Source organism: Pelophylax lessonae (assembly GCF_965119305.1).
Source record: "Pelophylax lessonae genome assembly, chromosome: 1".
NCBI classification, from domain to species: domain Eukaryota; kingdom Metazoa; phylum Chordata; class Amphibia; order Anura; family Ranidae; genus Pelophylax; species Pelophylax lessonae.
Window position 1 is genome coordinate 704,745,048 of NC_138768.1, and position 21,053 is coordinate 704,766,100.

The 21,053-nt window shown below is 44.2% G+C and overlaps 1 protein-coding gene across 2 annotated transcripts in view; it reads right to left on the reverse strand.

Moving 5' to 3' along the window:
• GPM6A (glycoprotein M6A) overlaps positions 1–21,053 on the reverse strand; it is a 445,719-nt gene that overhangs the window by 279,191 nt on the left and 145,475 nt on the right. The window contains exon 1 of one of the 2 annotated variants that reach the window (XM_082265959.1): positions 11,228–11,671. The exons of the other annotated variant lie outside the window; for it this stretch is intronic. Coding sequence (XP_082122085.1) covers positions 11,228–11,264 — 37 coding nt within the window. The 5' untranslated portion in view covers positions 11,265–11,671. Of the gene's footprint in view, positions 1–11,227; positions 11,672–21,053 lie in introns of those variants that run through there. 2 annotated transcript variants of the gene reach the window in all.

Consider the following 21,053-nt stretch of genomic DNA (forward strand, 5'->3'; position numbering starts at 1 on the left):
GTATCTGCATCAAAAAACACAGAAGTTATAGCCAACCTCTATTTTTTTCAAAATTAAGCAAAAATATATTACTTACAGATTTACTTTAAAAGATAACTTTGGGTTTCCCAAAAAACAAATATACTCACCTAGGTGGATGCAGCATTAATTTGATGCTGCATCTGTCCCCTGCTGTCTCTAAGACAGAGAACTGAGTGATCAGAGACTGCTGATCTCTCAGTTCTCTGTCATCAGTGAGCAGAGAGCCAGTGACTGCTAGTCACCAGCACTTTGCTGTGCCCCTCTAGCACTCACTGGAGCACTGGGCTGTGGGAAGAACCTGAGCGGCTAGCTCAGTCTCCCAGTGGCTCGGGGGACAATGGCAGCTGCCGGTCCAGGCTGCTGGATGGATCCTGGCTGTAAATTTGAGACAGAACCAGTGCCTGGAGTGGCTGAGGGACATCAACCATTTTAGCCCTCTGCCGGCTGAAAATGGGTCACAGGAGTGCAAAATGGACTGCCCTCCTGTGATCCACAGGAGAAGCAGGGCCGAATAAGCTTGGGTCCTACTTCTTCTTTACAGTGACTCATGTAGGGCAAAGCCACAAGGCCCCCTCTCTAGTAGCACATACTCTCCTTTTTTCATTTCCCCACCATCCCATTCAGCCACTGGAAGCAGGGAATGGAATCTCTTTACAAGTTCCAAGTTGCTATAATCAGAGCCTACACATGACTGGGTATGGTCTTTCATCCCCAAAGTGAGATTGTTGGCCCATTAGCCAAAGCAATGACACCATGACATGAAAGGAAAAGCTTCTCCATTCCTGAAAATACTAAATCATTTTCTGATTCTAAAAGCTGAATGGAGAGACAGGGGTGTGAAAGTAAGGAGACAGGGGTGTGAAAGTAAGGAGACAGGGGAGTGAAAGTAAGGAGACAGGGGAGTGAAAGTAAGGTGAGTATGTGCTTCTAGGGAGGGGGGCATTAAGGTAAACCTGTAGCTTTACCCTACAAAGCTTTTTTGGTGCATTGTAGTACACCAATGGGTCCATTCAAATGAATGGGCTAAAAATGTTAACACACTATCTTTGACTGCACCACAAAGGTGTGAACAAATAGTAGTCTGTACATAAAAATGCCACCTTTCAGCCCAAAACAGTGTCTGTGAAACTCATTGGGGCTGATTTACTAAAATTGGAGAGTGAAAAATCTGGTGCAGCTGTGCATAGAAACCAATTAGCTTCTGTTTGGGTTCACACTTCTGCGATGTCAGACATCGCATGTGATTCGCACCGCATTACTGTGCAGATCACATGCAATGCCTGTCTATACAGTTGTATAGACAGGCATTGTATGGCTGAACTAGCATTGGATTCACACGAAAAAGGTGCAGGAACCTTTTTTTCCCTGCACTGGAATCGGATCGCATGTTCACACCCATGCAATCCGATTCCAGTCTGAATTTATAGTTTGCACTGCAATCTGAAAATTGATCTGTAGGTGTCATTAACTTTGTATTGACACTGCAGCGGTTCGCAGAGGGCGGTGTAAACTGCCTGCGGGGAAAATGCGATGTCGGAATCCGCACTAGAATCGAGTTGGTTCCCACATTGCATATGTGTAATCCCAGACTTAAGGTTTGTTTTTGTCAAAGCTTATTTGAATAAACTGAAGTTAGAAGCTGATTGGCTACCATGCACAGCTGCATCAGGCTTTGCATTCTCCAGTTTATATAAATCAACCCCATAGTGTCGTAGATACTCATTAGAAATCTAGGACCTACAGCATTGTCTCTTTATATTTGTACAGTGGGTACAGAAAGGAATCACATTTTGTTGTTTTGCAGCCTGAAATGCAGACGGACACAGTTTTTGTTTTATCCAGCTGTATTTACATCCAAGTGAAAGATATAAAACCAACATGTCAATTTAAGGAAAATCAAAAACAGAATCATTGAGTTGGAAAAAGGATCACCCCCTTGTGTCAGTATTTTGTTGAAACACCTTTTGCGTTCATTAAAGCCTTTAGTGCCCATTCACACTACCGCGACTTGTCAGGCGACTGGCCAGCCTGACAAGTCGCGGTCCATGCAGTGCTACGGGAACCGTTCTAATAGGAGTGACCCAAGTCGCTCCGACTTAGAAAATAGTTCCTGTACTACTTCGGGGCGACATCAGATCGACTTGCATTGACATTCATTATATGAAGTCCGTGCAAGTCGCGCCGAAGTCGCGGTGCACGCGACTTCACAGGTCGCCCCCCGAAGTCGTGCCGCGGTAGTGTGAATCGGCACTTAGTCTGTTATTGGGATCTGTCTCTACTAACATCTAAACTTTGCAATATTTGCCCACTCTTCTTTTCAGAATTGTTCAAGTTCAGTTAACTCTGATGGTGACCTTTTGTGGACTGCAATCTTCAAGTCATTCTACAGATTTTCAATGGGGTTTAAGTCTGGGTTCTGATTAGGCCATGCAAGGAAATTCACCTTTTTCTCCTTCAACCACTGTGTGGTCATTTTTGCTGTGTACTTTGGTTCATTGTCATAATGGAAGGTAACCCTTCTTCCTATTGACAACTTTCTGGCATAGGGCAGCAGATTTTCCTCAAGAATTTGACAGTATTTTGCCCCTTACATATTTCCTTCTATCCTGACAAGGGCTCTAGTCCCAGCTGCAGAGAAACTCCCTAATAACAGGATATTACCATGCTTTACTGTAGGAATGGTGTTATTTGGATGGTGAGCTGTATTGGATTTTCCCCAGACATATTGTTTGGTGTTGGGGCCAATCATTCAATTTTAATCTCATCTGACCATTACACCTTTTTTCATGTGGCCTCAGAATGTTCAAGGTGTGTTTTGGCAAAGCTCAGTTGTGACTGCATGTGACCTTTCTTGAGGAGTGGCTTTTTTTCTTGCAACCCTCCCATACAAGCAAAATGTGTGGAGAATTTGTGATATTGTTATCACATGCACACAATGACCACTCTTTGTCATAAATGCGTTGGTGTTATATGTTTCACTTGGATGTCATAAATACAGCGGGATAAAACAAAAACTGTGCCTGTCTTCATTTCAGGCTGCAAAGAAACAAAATGTAATTATTTTAAAGGAACGTAATTCCTTTCTATACCCACTGTAGCCAATAAAAGATTTATTTTAAAAGAGCACTCCAAGCTGCCGGCGTTACTTGATAAGCATCTGCTATTGTGGGAGCTGAGCGCCCCAGCCTGAGCACCGCTCTCTAGCTCCTGGACAAAGCAGTACAGCTTGGGTAAACCTACTTTCCGCTCATTAAAAATCTGTCTCAGTGGTGTAAATGATTCTGTTGCATATCTGTCCGTGTCCCCGAGTTGTATGGCCGTACCCATACTCGTGTTTACACACATACCTTTTTTTTTTGTGTGTTGCACAGCACTGTACTGAGGGGTTTGTGCTAAAGTGGGTCGGTATGTGCTGGGGGGGGGGGGGTCAATCTGTGCTGGGGGGAGGGTCTGTGTTGGGGGGCAGTCTGTGCAGGGGAGGTCCATCTGTACTGAGGGTTCTGTGCTGGGGGGTGGCCTGTCTGTACTGAGGGTTCTGTGCTGGGGGGTGGCCTGTCTGTACTGAGGGTTCTGTGCTGGGGGGCGGTCTACGCTTGGCAAGTTGCCTGTACTGAGGGGTTTGTGTTGGGTGGTCTAATGGGCTAGGCTGGAAAGGACTTAGGGATGTTAGGGGAGATCTGTATCTGTGGGAGATATGGGATTGGGGTTGATTTGTACTAGGAAGAGGAGGATACTTTGGTTGTACTCTTTAAAGTGGTCAGTGCATTATGCACTCCTGGCCCCTGCACTATAGACAAATAGGGCTAGTTTAGATGGCCGCTGAGATCCATCCCCCATGCTGAGCCACTTTTTGCTGTGTCTGTATCTACTTCGGAGCTGTGTGCAGGTAGCCCATAGATGCAGTTGCAGATGCAGATGCAGCAGCTGAACGAACTCAGTCGAATGTCAAAATTTGGGGGCAGGAGCATGCATGGATCCGAATGCACGGTGTCTGTATACACATCCATGCACTGCTCCTCCCAATAGAAGATAACAGCTGATTGGTTGGGTACTCTAAGGCTGGCTATAGATGATTTGTTTTATTTAGATCAGCCAGTGCCCTTTTTTTCCCCTCAAAAAATATGTGCATTTATTATTTTTACAAAGAGGTGACCCTATGTATGGAAAGCATATGTAATGGAACAGTTTAATTCTAATAAAATGAGTGTGCTGAGGTTTGTAAATATCTGTTATATGCTCACGAGTGGGAAATATGTCTCTTTATGCCCTTCCTACTGTTGACACAACTTGGTGCAGTGTGCTGTGTGTGCTGCTATACCAATTTTCTTAGGGAAGAGGGTGCATAAAAAACTCAGGCCCCAGGTGGCAGATGTGCAAGGTATACCACTGGTGTGTGGCCATGTGGCCACCCTCCCGCCTCCCCTTAGATCAAAAAGTCAAAGGAGCTGGGCATAACATTTTTGGCCGAACAGAGGCTGCATCCAACAAGTTGCAGCTTCTGTTTGGGTATTTTGGGTCACAATTTTGGCTCTGAGGAAAAGGGTTCTCTCTTGAAACGCGTAACCTAGGTCATTGTGGACGCCATTACACCATCCAGCAGTATACAAGTATTCTGGAGGCGATTGGTTCCCATTTCGTACATGCATGTATATATCTTATGTTTGTGAGTATAATTAACGTATGCTACCTATTTGGATTTCAGTAAACTTTTTTAGTGGTAAGGCACAAGGTCGGTGCGCCCTTCTCCTGATGATGTCTTTCAGTGTTTTTCAGATACCCTTGGTCCTGAGGGGGCAGCAAGACCACCTATTTTTGTGCTACAGAGACCATTTAGAATATTTTCTTTCCCACATAGCATATGTGCAAGGCAAGCTTTAGATTGGTGGTTATACCATGTTTATGGTTTATGAGTTAATAAAAGTTTAAACTAAAGCTGAAATTTAGGTAAGGCAGTTTTTAACATTACATTGGTCAAGCTTGAATCATCATAAGTATATATGTGCCATTCCAGAGGGATACCGCTGGAAGCTGGAAATCACTTTAGTAGACACTAATGAACCAGTGATCTTCACTAGCTTCTGGGTCCCATACCAAGCGTCTGACCTGCTGCATTGTGAACGCAGGAGGTCACTCATTCACAAAGAGAACCATTCAGGGAACACTTTGCATTTTCTCAGTAAATGCCAAGGTAGCGGAGACAGAGCAGTAGCATTGCAAACATTACCTCATGCTATCAGAGAACACTTTGCATTCAATGAGAAAATGCAAAGTGTTCTCTGAATGGTGCTTGTGCTGCGTGATCCTCAGGAAAAAATGCAGGGCAATCGCTCAGCACAGAATGCAGGTGCTAGCAGAAATCACTGTTGTAGTGCCTAGCACCTAACAGGGATCCCACAGGTATGGCACATATATACTTACATTGGTCCAAGTTGGACAAATGTACAGTAATTCTTTAGAAATTTCCATATCTAAACTTCAGCTTTAAACTTCAATAAATGTCCATTGCCAAAACTTTTCCACAGTCATAAGTCTGGGGGGTTTTTTTTTTTAGTTTTATTTGGGCAATAATTTACGAGTATAATCCATCAGCTTTGGGAAAAACAAGGCTAGTAACTAAGGTTAGTTTCTCTAGCACACTAAAAATGATTTACACACTCTGATTTATACACTCTAAAGCCTCGTACACACGCAACGATTATCGGCCGACAATCGTCCGTCTTTTGTCCAGTGTTGTTGTGTTGGTTGAAATTTGCTCTAGACTGCACACAAATTTTCTCGGCCAACAACAACCAACTTCAGAAGTGATGTCATGTGCTGGTTTACTTTCCGTGTGTTTTTTCTTCTCTGAGCATGCCCAGTCTTGCTCATCTGATTTTTGTCTGCCGAAATCTGTACTGACTGACAGAAAATCGGCCGTTCTGTTGACGGCCAACAAAAATTTTATAGCCTGCACACCAGATTTTGTTCGGCCGAAAAGTCGCAGTCGGTTGTCGGAAGCATCATACTAAGAAGCCAACAATCGTTGCGTGTGTACGAGGCATTAGGCTGAGTTCACATTGGTGCAAATTGGATGCAGGTTTCCCGCATCCAATTCCCATGTCAGGAGACTGTGACCGGATCTCAATGGAGCCAGTTCATACAGCCATGGGACAGCTGCAGGAGGGTTCTGTGCATCTACTGGTCCATTTCAGATCCGAATTTAGCCAAAAATTCAGACCAAATTCGGACCTGAAATGGTGAACAGGAACGCATCGGACCCCCTGCTGCAAGCCGCTCCGCACACAGAGTGAACCCAACCTTATACAGAAACATAGCTACTGCCATTAGCAACAATATTTTCAGCTTTTCCCCCCCAAGGAGTGAAAGATAAAGTCTGAACAGCTACAACCAACAACTTGTCATTTCTTCTGTTTTCTTTGCCCAATTCTAGCAAACCCGCCCCAAAGATAAAAATCTAAAGACTAGAGCAACATATATTTAATGCAAGGACTAAATCCTCAGATTCTTTAGAGCCAAGCCCCCATCTAGTCTCTGTTTGATCTACAGTTACCATGGTGCTTCACATGTGTTTAGTTATGATACCAGCCACGTGATGGCTCGACAGTTCAGCTGAGAACACAAGCAACTGTCACAGTTATCCTTCATGGCATGCCTTGAATGTTAGGCTTCTTGCACATTGGACATTTTTGTTATTTCTCCTAGATGCCTTTCCTCCAGGTGTTTGGCCAGAAATAAATGCTTGATGCTTGTAAATGCGTGTAAAGCATGTAGGTGCATTTAGGAGCATCAAGCGCGTGGGCATTAATTAATTTGATTGGCCAGAGTAATCATTTATTCTGGCCATTAAAATGAATTAATTCTCATGCACTAATCATGCCTAGTGCTTAGGCAAGTTTAGACATGTTTATACACGTTTACAGGTGTCAAGCGTTTTGTCTGCCAAAATTTGGCTGCTCCTGGTTGCACTGGCAGTGTTTTCTTTCTGACTCAAAACTCCTTTAAATGCCTATGTGTACATGGACACATAGGCTAACCTGCAAGGGTGTTTAGAGGCAGAAAAAAAAAAAGAAAAATGGCAGAAACCATTTAGAGTAGCGCCAAAAACATCCAGCGTGCATGAGGCCTTAGGCCCCCTACACACGGGGCGAGCTCTGTTGGAATCTGACTGCTCAGAGGGGAATCTGTCCACTGATCCCCACTGAGCAGACAGATGGCTGGTCCGTATCCATTCCGCTTCTGCAGAGCAGACACAGCCCGCTCTCCTCTATGGGCGGTCGGATGTAAAAAGACCGCCTGTCCCTATACACCGACTGTCATCTGATCCCGATTCACCAATTGGATTTAGCGGATAGGAACGTATCCAGTGCCATCTAAAGAGCATTAAAGGCCCCCGGGCAATTCAGTGCACTGGGGCCCTGTCTACACAATAACCCAAGAGAATAAAAATGCAATTTATCGATAAGGCTATATTTATTGGTACAGCAGTGCAAGCCTCATGACAGCTTCTAAGTTCGGTGGCTGCGTCCGATGAACACACACACATGGACGGGAGTCAGACTCGATTGTTCTGTGAGTTCCTGTTCCCGTTGAGGCAGACAGGCATTCCTGCAGCTGTGGGCTCCCCCTCCACAGCCAAAGTGGCCTGACAGCAGCACAAGGCTGACAGGTGCTTGTCACCTGCTAAATTCGGCGGCAGGATGCACACGGGAATCAGGACTAATGCTTGGCTGGGGCTGGGTCGCTGGGCAGGTGAGGGCCCTCCAGGTAAGTGGAGCCCCCGGACAACTTCCTAACGTGCCCATTTGGTAGGATGGCCCTGAAGGTATCAGATGTCTGTTGACACCCGCCGCTCCATATAGAAGACTGGAGGGTCTGATTGAGTCTGCCTGAAAAACTGACAGGTGGACTCGATCGGTCCACTTGTGTGTACACACACACACGGACGGGAGTCAGACTCGATTGTCCTGTGTGTGCCTGTTCCTGTTGAGGCAGACAGGCATTCCTGCAGTTGTGGGCTCCCCCTCCATGGCCAAAGTGGCCTGACAGCAGCGCAAGGCTGACAGGCGCTTGCCACCTGCTAAGTTTGGCGGCGGGATGCACACAGGAATCAAGACTAATGCTTGGCTGGGGCTGGGTCGCTGGGCAGGTGGGGCCCCCCAGGTAAGTGGAGCCCCCGGGCAACTTCCCAGTGTGCCCATTCGGTAAGATGGCCCTGAACGTATCAGATGTCTGTTGACACCCGCTGCTCCATAGATTAGACTGGAGGGTCCGATTGAATCCGCCTGAAAAACTGACAGGTGGACTCGATCGGTCCACTAGTATGAAAAGGCTTTGGAAAATGTTTCAGGCATCGATAATATTTTTTGTAGATTCCAGTTTATATTATTTTTTTCAGTGCACTATGACACTGGTAGGAAAGACTGTAAATAATGCAAAGCTTCTGTTACATGTAATTCTTGTTGGATAATAAACCATCCACTTGAACCTCATCTGTGTACCAGAAATCCCATCCAATCTGTAAACAATCTTCCCACAAACTCCAGCGCCATCAGAGCTACATGACCACCACAGGATGTCAGTGTTGTAGAAATCACTAAACTACTGAATCTTCATTCTCTGTATAGCAAAAATGGAGGAAGCAGAGTGCTTAGAATAGGCTAAATGAAAATCACATACTGTCTCAACATTCACCAACAGGAAACACAAAATCATGATCTGCAAGATTAATATAATACAATGTAATCAATGCCATCCAAGCAACATAAACATTAAAAAAAAAAAAAATAGTGTCAAATGATATATAAAAAAACAACAGATCGTGTTGTTTTGATGGATTGGGTGACAACACCAGGCAGTGCTTATAAATAAACAGGACACCCTGTGGATCAAAAAGGCAACTAAAAAAAAAAAAAAATAATAATAATAAATAAAAAAGATATATATTATATCATTTTATTTTGAATACATCAAAACTGACACTTAATTGTATTTTTGCAGCATAGTGCATGTGAGCTTTGAGTGATTAAAATCCCCCCCACTGGAATGTTTTAAATTAAAATGCATTAATCACTTGCTGCTTGCTGATCATGTTTGGCAAATAGAAAAATGATGATAATCACAACTCTAATATAACCGTCACCAGAAAAAATAATAGCAGAATATAAATAGATGAACCCTGCATTGGTACCTGCTCGAAGCAGGTTAACATTAGCAATATTCCCTTTAACTTCAAGCACAAAGACCCAGGAAAAAAACAAGTCAGCAGAAAAAAAACCCAGGATTCATTTAGCGTAAGTAGGTCAGGTCTAATGAGAGAGAGCAACAACATAGATGAAAGATGGAGCAAATAAAGAACGACTGACCAGTTTGCATAATGCCCCAACACACTACTAGCCAGGAAAATCAAATGACTTCAATTGAAAATGTTAATTATTATTCAATATTACCAGTTCTGAAAAAAACATCTATCTAATTCATTAGATTTTTATTAATGCATCACCTAGAATGCTACAAATAAACACATGTACAACAATGAAAACAGCATGCTATAGTAGATAAAGCGTTCAGCATCTACAGCTTATTATTCCCTATGAGCAATCATATGTAAACAGAAATGGCTATCAGAGCACAGCCTTGCTGCAGCAATACTAGGAGGTAAATAATGTTCACCCCCTATGAAAATCTCCATCCTAATTCTTGTGCTTCAATGACTCAAAGAATTAATGGCTACATTGAGTGCTTTGTGAGATCAGCCACCTCTACATATTGTTGGTGCCTCTGAACCAGTTCACACTCATTTTCCCATCTAGGCAAGCGTGAAAAGCTAAAACAAATGAAGATTAGTGACTGCTGGGGAGATGGGAAAAGGTCCCCAGTCTATGGCACAGCACCCATGGCATGCTAGCTGCTCTACAGTCTATGGCACAGCACCCATGGCATGCTATATAGTTGCTCTTATCAATCTATGGCACAGCACCCATGGTATGCTATATAGCTGGTCTTCAGTCTATGGCACAGCACCCATGGCATGCTAAATAGCTGGTCTTCAGTCTATGGCACAGCACCCATGGCCTGCTAAATAGCTGGTCTTTTCAATCTATGGCACGGAACCCATAGCATGCTATATAGCTGGTTTTCAGTCTATGGCACAGACAGCACCCATGGCATGCTAAATAGCTGGTCTTTTCAATCTATGGCACAGCACCCATAGCATGCTATATAGCTGGTCTTCAGTCTATGGCACAGCACCCATGACATGTTACATATTTGTTCTTAGAATATGGCACAGCACCATGGTATGTTACATATCCAGTCTTAAGTGTATGGAACAGCACCCATGGCATGCTATATAGCTAGTCTTCAGTCTATGGCACAGCGCCCATTGCACTTCTGTTGTAAGATCTCTTTCTACAGCACAGCACCCATTACATGTTGATTTGCTGGTGTTCAGTCTACTGCACAGTATCCATGGAATTTCATGTTGCTTGCCTTCAGTCTATGGCACTACAACCATTGGGTATGTTATAATATAGCTGGTATTCAGCCTATGTTACACCATCCTTGAGCATTGCAAGTTACACATTTTGCCACAGAACCCATATCACATTATGTAGATGATCCCAAGTCTATGGCACAGCACCCAGTGGTTTTTGTATAGCTGATTGTCACAAAATATACAAAAAAAATCTACAAATTCTCCAATCTATGGCATAGCACCCTTTGCATATTGTAAGGCTGATCCTCAGTCCATGGCACAGCACCCATTCTATTTATATTACAGCTCACATTCTATAAAATAGCACCCATTGCATGCTGTATAGATGATCCCCAGTGTATGGCACATTACCCATAGTACTAATTTTCGGGTTTTGTGCCATATACTACAAATTCTCTAATCTATGGCACAGTACCCATTACATAATGTATAGCTGATCCCCAGTCTTTTGCAGAGCACCCATTTTTTATTTAATGATATTACAGCTCACAGTCTATGGCACAGCACCCATGACATATTGTATATGTATGGCACAGCACCCATGACATGTATATTTATGGCACAGCACCCATGACATATTGTACATTTATGGCACAGCACCCATGACATGTTGTATATTTATGGCACAGCACCCATGACATATTACATGTCTGATCTCTCCGCTGTTGCAGTAACACAAGGAGGAGAGTGGGTAAGGGTATGAAGACTTACCTTTCTGTGTCTGTCCTTCTTCCATGTTCTCTTCCATGTCCTCCTAGGTAGATGTGCTGTAGCCCAGCTATGAGCGGTGCTGTGTGATGAGGATCGCTGGAAGTGTGTGTGCTCAGTACAGGCAGATCTGTGTGTAGCTCGCACTCCTCTCTGCTCTTACACAGCCTGTCAACTGAAATCTCATTCAAATCATCAGCAATTCCTCTCCTCCGAGCTTCCCATTGTACACCAGCAGGAGCAGGTAAGGGGTGTCAGGGGGGAGGGGGGAGCTCAGGGTGACAGCTCCCTGCACCAGGAGACAGGACTAAGGTACAACCAGGGATGGCAAGAAAGGTGGGACTGACGTGTGAGCCTGATATTAGGAACAGGCTGCAGTGAGAACAGATGAAGGGGCGGATCTATCCAGGAAAAACACCAACACTACATCCCCCTGATTGCTGGGACTGAGGACAATGTAGTCTGTGGGCACTGTCTGCTGCAGGAGCAGATCCCCCACTACACCCAGTCTATGGGGGGCTGAGCTGCTCAATATTGATTGCCAGCCTATTTATAATCAACGTGATCAAATGTATCTATATAGCTTCAGACTGTCTGTGATGTCACCAGGGAGGTGATCATATATACAGGTATATATAAATTACAACACTTGTACACAGTGTCTGTGATGTCACCATGAGAGGTGAATATATATATATATATATACATATACACAGACACACATTGGATCACTTGTACACAGTGTCTGTGATGTGATGTCACCATGAGAGGTGAATATATATATATATATATATATATATATATATATATATACATATACACACATTGGATCACTTGTACACAGTGTCTGTGATGTGATGTCACCATGAGAGGTGAATATATATATATATATATATATATATATATATATATACATATACATATACACAGACACACATTGGATCACTTGTACACAGTGTCTGTGATGTGATGTCACCATAAGAGGTGATTATTTATATACATACTGTATATATATGTAGCACAATTCCCAGCTGTTTTGCTGGATGTGGGTCCCCCTGGGTTGCCGCAAGCAACAACAGCACATTTAAGCATGTTTCTCCAAGTGTGATCACTGAGACAATGACCAGCCCAGTATCTTTGGGTTTGTTTGTATTTATTTGGTAACTTGGATAGGAGAAGGAATGAGTGAGATGCTCCTTTGGCTCAACTATGCACAAATTGCTAGGGACAATTGAAAAATGCCAATTGGCGCTGACTTGACGCTGGCTGGATGCCGGTCAACGCCAATTAACGCTGGTTAACGCTGGCCTGACTTCTGACTGCTTTCCTGAATGAAGAAGTCCTCTTTAAGCTCCCTTAAAGCGATAGTATCCCGCTTTTTGACACTTTTACCTGCAGGTAAGCCTATAATAAGGCTTAACTGTAGGTACAATTAATATCTCCTAAACCGGCACGGTTTAGGAAATATTTGCAGTGCATGCAGCTGCTCACGCGAGCGGCGCATGCGCTCTGAAGGTCCGGGGGGACCTTCAGTTTTCCTTGCCGGGGGCTTGCCGGAAAATCACTCCCGCGCGCATGCGCGGGAGTGACATCATCGCGGCTCCGGCCAATCACAGCGCCGGCAGAGGGATCATGGCAGCGCCCGCAGCGATGTCCGGGGCTCCGTGTCGGGGCTTCGTTCTAAGGTAAGTAATACATAATGAGCTAGTATGCGATGCATACTAGCTGATTATGCCTTTGTCTTGCAGGGTTTTTTTTTTTTTTTTTTCGGGTTTACAACCGCTTTAAGCAGTCCTTGCTGAAGTAGCTACATGTATACGTTGCTGCACTGCTGAATACTTCAAGGCCCGTACTGGTGACCCCTCTTACTCTCTTATCTTCAGGGCACCCTTTTCTAAGCTTTCTCTACTGGTTAGCTGGCTCCCGGATCCCTTTGACCTTCTGGAGTGGTCCCCTCTCCTAGGCAGACCACTGGGCAGTTTCAAGTACTCACAACACTGTTTTTCCCCGAAACATATGCCCAGCAGCTCCACTCGGTCCACAGCACTCTGGATCCCTCTCTGCAGCCCAGCTCAACCTTCGTCCTCCAGGCCAACTGCCCAAGACACCCTCACTAGTGCTGACAGGAGGAGAGACAGCCGTCACCCTCCTCCTGGGACTCTGCTTCTCGCCAAAGACGCCCTGTCACATGCTCCCCTCAGACTTATAACTCATCCCAGGGTGCATTGTGGCAAACTCTTCCCACTGAAACAGCTATAAGCCCTGGTGTGCTATTGACTAGGTTTACTCCACTGTCCAGTAAGAGCCCTCATTGGAAACAGTGGGGAGACTCCCCAGACTCAACAGATCACACCTGGAAACATGTGGCAGCCTAACTAAATGATCAGGGCCCCTGATATGCAGACGGGGCCACATATATCCTTTTTCCTAGCACCTACCTAGGAGGGTGCTACATATATATATATATATATATATATACAGTATCTCATAGAAGTGAGTACACCCTTCACATTTTTGTAAATATTTTATTATATCTTTTCATATGACAACACTGAAGAAATTACACTTTGCTACAATGTAAAGTAGTGAGTGTACAGCTTGTATAACAGTGTAAATTTGCTGTCCCCTTAAAATCACTCAACACACAGCCTTTAATGTCTAAACCACTGGCAACAAAAGTGAGTACACCCTAAGTAAACATGTCCAAATTGGGCCAAATTAGCCATTTTCCCTCCCCCGTGTCATGTGACTCATTAGTGTTACAAGGTCTCAGGTGTGAATGGAGAGCAGGTGTGTTAAATTTGGTGTTATCGCTCTCACTCTCTCATACTGGTCACTGGAAGTTTAACATGGCATCTCATGGCAAAGAACTCTCTGAGGATCTGAAAAAAGCACTGTTGCTCTACATAAAGATGGCCTAGGCTATAAGAAGATTGTCAAGACCCTGAACCTGAGCTGCAGCAAGGTTGCCAAGACCATACAGAGGTTTAACAGGACAGGTCCCACTCAGAACAGGCCTCGCCATGATCGACCAATGAAGTTGAGTGCACGTGCTCAGCGTCATATCCAGAGGTTGTCTTTGGGAAATAGACATATGAGTGCTGTCAACATTGCTGCAGAGGTTGAAGGGGTCAGCCTGTCAGTGCTCAGACCATACGCCGCACACTGCATCAAATTGGTCTGCATTACTGTCATTCCGGAAGGAGGCCTCTTCTAAGGATGATGCACAAGAAAGCCCGCAAACAGTTTGCTGAAGACAAGCCGCCTAAGGACAAGGATTACTGGAACCATGTCCTGTGGTCTGATGAGACCAAGATAAGCTTATTTGGTTCAGATGGTGTCAAGCGTGTGTGGTGGCAACCAGGTGAGAAGTAGAAAGACAAGTGTGTCTTGCCTACAGTCAAGCATGGTGGTGGGAGTGTCATGGTCTGGGGCTGCATGAGTGCTGCCAACACTGGGGAGCTACAGTTCATTGAGGGAACCATGAATGCCAGCATGTACTGTGACATACTGAAGCAGAGCATAATCCCCTCTCTTTGGAGACTGGGTCACAGGGCAGTATTCCAACATGATAACGACCCCAAACACACCTACAAGACGACCACTGCCTTGCTAAAGAAGCTGAGGGTAAAAGTGATGGACTGGCCAAGCATGTCTGTAAACCTAAACCCTCTTAAGCATCTGTGGGACATCCTCAAATGGAAGGTGGAGGAGTGCAAGGTCTCTAACATCAACCAGCTCCGTGATGTTGTCATGGAGCAGTGGAAGAGGACTTCAGTGGCAACCTGTGAAGCTCTGGTGAACTCCATGCCCAAGAAGGTTAACCCCCCTGGCGGTAATCCCGAGCGTGACTCGGGGTGGATTTTTTAGTGCAGGATCGGTATCCCCGAGTCACGCTCGGGGTAGATGTGCAGAGAGCGCAGCGGTGTCTCTTACCTTCTCCTGGCGATCCAGCGATGATCTCTCATTGCTGTGACCGCCAGCCGAGATCCCCGCCGCTCGTCTGTCGGTGTGATGACTTCCTAGTTCCGTTCCCTGCAGCAGCAATACTGCATGGGAGTGGAACTGGGGAGGGAAATTAAAAAAAAAAAAAAAAAATGTTGCACAAAACACAAACACATAACACATTTTATATTATATATATATATATATATATATATATATATATAAAAAAATATATATATATATATACATATATATATATATATATATATATATATATATGCATATATATATATATATATATATATATATATATACAGTGGGTACGGAAAGTATTCAGATCCCCTTAAATTTTTCACTCTTTGTTATATTGCAGCCATTTGCTAAAATCATTTAGGTTCATTCTTCTTCCTCATGAATGTACACATAGCACCCCATACTGACAGAAAAACACAGAATTGTTGACATTGTTGCAGATTTATTAAAAAAGAAAAACTGAAATATCACATGGTCCTAAGTATTCAGACCCTTTGCTCAGTATTTAGTAGAAGCCCCCTTTTGATCTAATACAGCCAGGAGTCTTTTTGGGAAAGATGCAACAAGTCTTTCACACCTGGATTTGGGGATCCTCTGCCATTCCTCCTTGCAGATCCTCTCCAGTTCTGTCAGGTTGGATGGTAAACGTTGGTGGACAGCCATTTTTAGGTCTCTCCAGAGATGCTCAATTGGGTTTAAGTCAGGGCTCTGGCTGGGCCATTCAAGAACAGTCACGGAGTTGTTGTGAAGACACTCCTTCCTTATTTTAGCTGTGTGCTTAGGGTCATTGTCTTGTTGGAAGGTAAACCTTCGGCCCAGTCTGAGGTCCAGAGCACTCTGGAGAAGGTTTTTGTCCAGGATATCCCTGTACTTGGCCGCATTCATCTTTCCCTCGATTGCAACCAGTCGTCCTGTCCCTGCAGCTGAAAAACACCCCCACAGCATGATGCTGCCACCACCATGCTTCACTGATGGGACTGTATTGGACAGGTGATGAGCAGTGCCTGGTTTTCTCCACACATACCGCTTAGAATTAAGGCCAAAAAGTTCTATTTTGGTCTCATCAGACCAGAGAATCTTATTTCTCACCATCTTGGAGTCCTTCAGGTGTTTTTTTTAGAAAACTCCATGCGGGTTTTCATGTGTCTTACACTGAGGAGAGGCTTCCGTCGGGCCACTTTGCCATAAAGCCCTGACTGGTGGAGGGCTGCAGTGATGGTTGACTTTCTACAACTTTCTCCCATCTCCTGACTGCATCTCTGGAGCTCAGCCACAGTGATCTTTGGGTTCTTCTTTACTTCCCTCACCAAGGCTCTTCTCCCCCGATAGCTCAGTTTGGCATGACGGCCAGCTCTAGGAAGGGTTCTGGTCGTCCCAAACGTCTTCCATTTGAGGATTATGGAGGCCACTGTGCTCTTAGGAACCTTAAGTGCAGCAGAAATCTTTTTGTAACCTTGGCCAGATCTGTGCCTTGCCACAATTCTGTCTCTGAGCTCTTCAGGCAGTTCCTTTGACCTCATGATTCTCATTTGCTCTGACATGCATTGTGATCTGGAAGGTCTTATATAGACAGGTGTGTGGCTTTCCTAATCAAGTCCAATCAGTATAATCAAACACAGCTGGACTCAAATGAAGGTGTAGAACCATCTCAAGGATGATCAGAAGAAATGGAAAGCACCTGAGTTAAATATATGAGTGTCACAGCAAAGGGTCTGAATACTTAGGACCATGTGATATTTCAGTTTTTCTTTTTTAATAAATCTGCAACAATGTCAACAATTCTGTGTTTTTCTGTCAGTATGGGGTGCTATGTGTACATTCATGAGGAAGAAGAATGAACTTAAATGATTTTAGCAAATGGCTGCAATATAACAAAAAGTGAAAAATTTAAGGGGGTCTGAATACTTTCCGTACCCACTGTATATGCATATATATATATATATATGTATATATATATATATATATATACACACACACATATATATATATATATATATATATATATATAATATATAATGCATGAATTATAATCTAATCAATAATATAATTTTATTATATATATTATATATTAAATAATAAAATTATATTATTGATTAGATTATAATTCATGCGTTTGTGTTTCAAATTTATCACTAGACTCTTGTTTTGGTCAGGTTTAAGTCAGTAATTACTAAGAATTGTAGGCCTATAATACATAACGCCAAATTTCCATGAAAAAAATTGTACCGCTTTTGGTATGTAATTCCTGACATAATCATACCGCCAGGGAGGTTAATGCTGTGCTTGAAAATAATGGTGTTCACACAAAATATTGACACTTTGGCTTAATTTGGACATCGTCACTTAGGCTCGGTTCACACTTGTGCGATGCGGGAACGCTGTGAATATGCAGCGTGTTCCCGCATCGCATCCGCACATCTGGCAGTTCACACTGCCATATGCGATACTCAGGGGGTGTCAATTAAAATTTAATGACACCCCCAGTTGCGATCGCATATCGCAGTGCGGTCTGCAAGTTCGCACAGAATCGGTTCGCACAAGTGTGAACCACTGTGCGATCCGATTCTGAGGCGGCTCAAAAAATGCCTCTTGTGCGAGTTTGCTGCGGATGCGCTGCAAATTCAGCCATACAAAGTGTATGGCTCAACTCGCATCCGCACAGGAGATCGCATGTAATGAAGGAGCAGTGCGCTCCGAATTACATGCGATCAGCGCATCCGTACAAGTGTGAACCGGCTCTTAGGGGTGTACTCACTTTTGTTGCCAGTGGTTTAGACATTAATGGCTGTGTGTTGAGTTATTTTGAGGGGACAGCAAATTTACACTGTTATACAAGCTGTACACTCAATACTTTACATTGTAGCAAAGTGTCATTTCTTCAGTGTTGTCACATGAAAAGATAAAATAAAATATTTATAAAAATGGGGGTATACTCACTTTTGTGAGATACTGCATATATATAAATGTATATACTGGAATACTTGTGTAGCATGCCAGTGATGTGATGTCACCACAGAAGGTGATTATATAAATATATTTATATATATATATACAAACGGGGCAACCATCAGGGGGGACAGCCTATACACATGTAGGGGGCCCAGGCGTTCCGAGGGGCCCAGCCTCCCAGGCCCCAACCAACGAGACCGAGTTGTTGCTGCTGTAGTAACTAGCAATTGCTAAAGCATGGCGGCTGCAGAGTAAGCCGATGCAGCTGAAGAGACGGCTCTTTGCTGGATTGCGCTGTCTCTTTGCTGAAAATATGAGGCTGTCTCTTTGCTGGATTGGGATATTTATTTACTGAGTATATGAGGCTGTCTACTGGATTGGGATGTCTCTTTGCTGAATATATGAGGCCGTCTCTTTGTTGGATTAGGATGCCTCTTTGCTGAATATTTGAGGCTGTCCTTACTGGATGGGGATGTCTCTTTGGTGGATCGGATTCATTTTCATTTATTAAGAGTGTTAAAATAGAAGTGGGTGCACTAAAGCAGTGGTCCTCAACTCCGGTCCCCAGGGCCCACTAACAGGCCAGATTTTAAGTATTAGCTTGGGGAGATGCAAACTAGAGTACTGCAATCACTGAGCAGCAAATGATATCACCTGGAATGTATTTCAGTTATCTTGCAAACCTGGCCTGTTAGTGGGCCCTGTAGGCCAGAGTTGAGGACTACTGCACTAAAGGACTCGGTGGGATGGCCAGTGGGCAGATTCAGTGGGACGGGCAGAGGGCAGGCCCCGCGGAATGTTAGTGGTCAGACTCAGAGGGGCCCAGGCCTAAAGCTGTGTAAGGGGCCCCAAAATTTCTGATGGCTGCCTTGTATACAAACACACATTGGAGCACTTGTACACAGCATCTTTGATATCACCATGAGAGATGTTTTTTTAAATATATGATTTTTGGTTTATTATACTGTATATTTTTAATTATTATTTATATATAGACACACACCGGAACACATTTGTAGCGTGCACATGATGTGTTTATCACAGAAGGTGAGTTTATATAGTATTGGGATGCCTGGCTTTACATGCACATGAACTTTATTGGCATCCCAGTCTTAGTCCGTAGGGTTCAGTATTGAGTTGGCCCACCCTTTGCAGCTATAACAGCTTCAACTCTTCTGGGAAGGCTGTCCACAAGGTTCAGGAGTGTGTCTATGGCAGGGCTTGACCAATTTTTCTTTAAATCTAGGAGGCAGCTAAAAAAGATTAGAGCCAGTTTTTTTTTTTAAACTAACAAAGCTTTATTTTCAGTGGCAAAGCAGCAAAACCCCTTCCCTTTTGAAGCCCTGATGTGTATCTTTACAGATAAATGGCACAGGTTTACACAGGTGTCAGTTGGTGAAGAAGCAAAAAAAAAAAAAAAACTTTAGCTCTGCTGCTTTCATCACTGTGACACTTTGAATGACAACTGCATGCAACACTGTACCTATATAAGAAATTGTTATCATTTTTTGAGACACTGATGGGCACTGATAGACTGCACTAATGTGCATAGATGAGGCGGCACTAATAGGCAGCACTCATGGACACGGATAGTTGGCTCACCTAGCTGACATTGTGCAGGAGCCCCCCCCCCCCCACAGAGTTTCTCCATCACCCCTAACCTTGTGCAGCTGGATCCCTTCAGCAAAGCTGACTCTCACTAGCTTTTCCAACTGAATCTCTTCTTCAGTAAGGCACCCAGCTGGGTCCTGGCTCCCATCTCCTGTGATCAGCGGCATGGACAGTAAGGGCTCACACCGGGGTAGGCTGAATCCCCGGCCGGGGTCCAGATCCCGGTTCCCTCCTACGATCAGTGGTACACTGTCACACCGAGCAGCCAGGCTAGGCTGAATCCCCGGCCAGGTCCGGATCCCGGCTCCCTCCTGTGATCAGCTGCAAGGCAGTCAGTCACACCAAGCAGCTGTGGTGTGCGAGTTCGGCTTCTCCCTGTGAATGCAGCTGCCAGCAACCTGCCATACCCAGGCCAGCTGGGCAGACAAAAGTTCAGGCCTCAGTACGCAATTTCTAGTCACCATGGCGACCTGGCGCCTGGGATTTGTCGAGCCCTGGTCTATGGGAATGTTTGACCATTCTTCCAGAAGCACATTTGTGAAGTCAGGCGCTGATGCTAAACAAGAAGGCCTGGCTCGCAGTCTCCACTCGAATTCATCCCAAAGGTGTTCTATTGGGTTGAGGTCAGGAGTCTGTGCAGGCCAGTCAGGTTCCTCCACACCAAAGTCGCTCATCCATGTCTTTTTGGACCTTGTTTTGTGTACTGGTGAAAATTATTTGGTGGAGGGGGGATTATGGTGTGGGTTTTTTTTCAGGGGTTGGGCTTGGCCCCTCAGTTCCAGTGAAGGGAACTCTTAAGGCGTCAGCATACCAAGACATTATGGACAATTTCATGCTCCCAACTTTGTGAGAACAGTTGTTCCAACATGACTGCGCACCAGTGCACAAAGCAAGGTCCATAAAGACATGGATGAGCGAGTTATTTTCTGATGGAGGAAATTGAGCGCACACTGCGAGCCAGGCCTTCTCTCCAACATCAGTGCCTGACTTAACAAATACGCTTCTGGAAGAATGGTCAAACATTCCCATAGACACACTCCTAAACCTTGTGGGCAGCCTTCCCAGAAGAGTGGAACTGTTATAGCTGCAAAGAGTGGGCCAACTCAATATTAAACCCTACGGACTAAGAGAGGGATGCCATTAAAGCTCATGTGTGTGTAAAGGCAGGCATCCCAATACTTTTGGTAATATAGTGTATGTATATATATATATATATATATATATATATATATATATATATATATATATATATATATATTATACACACACACACATACACTAGAACACTTAG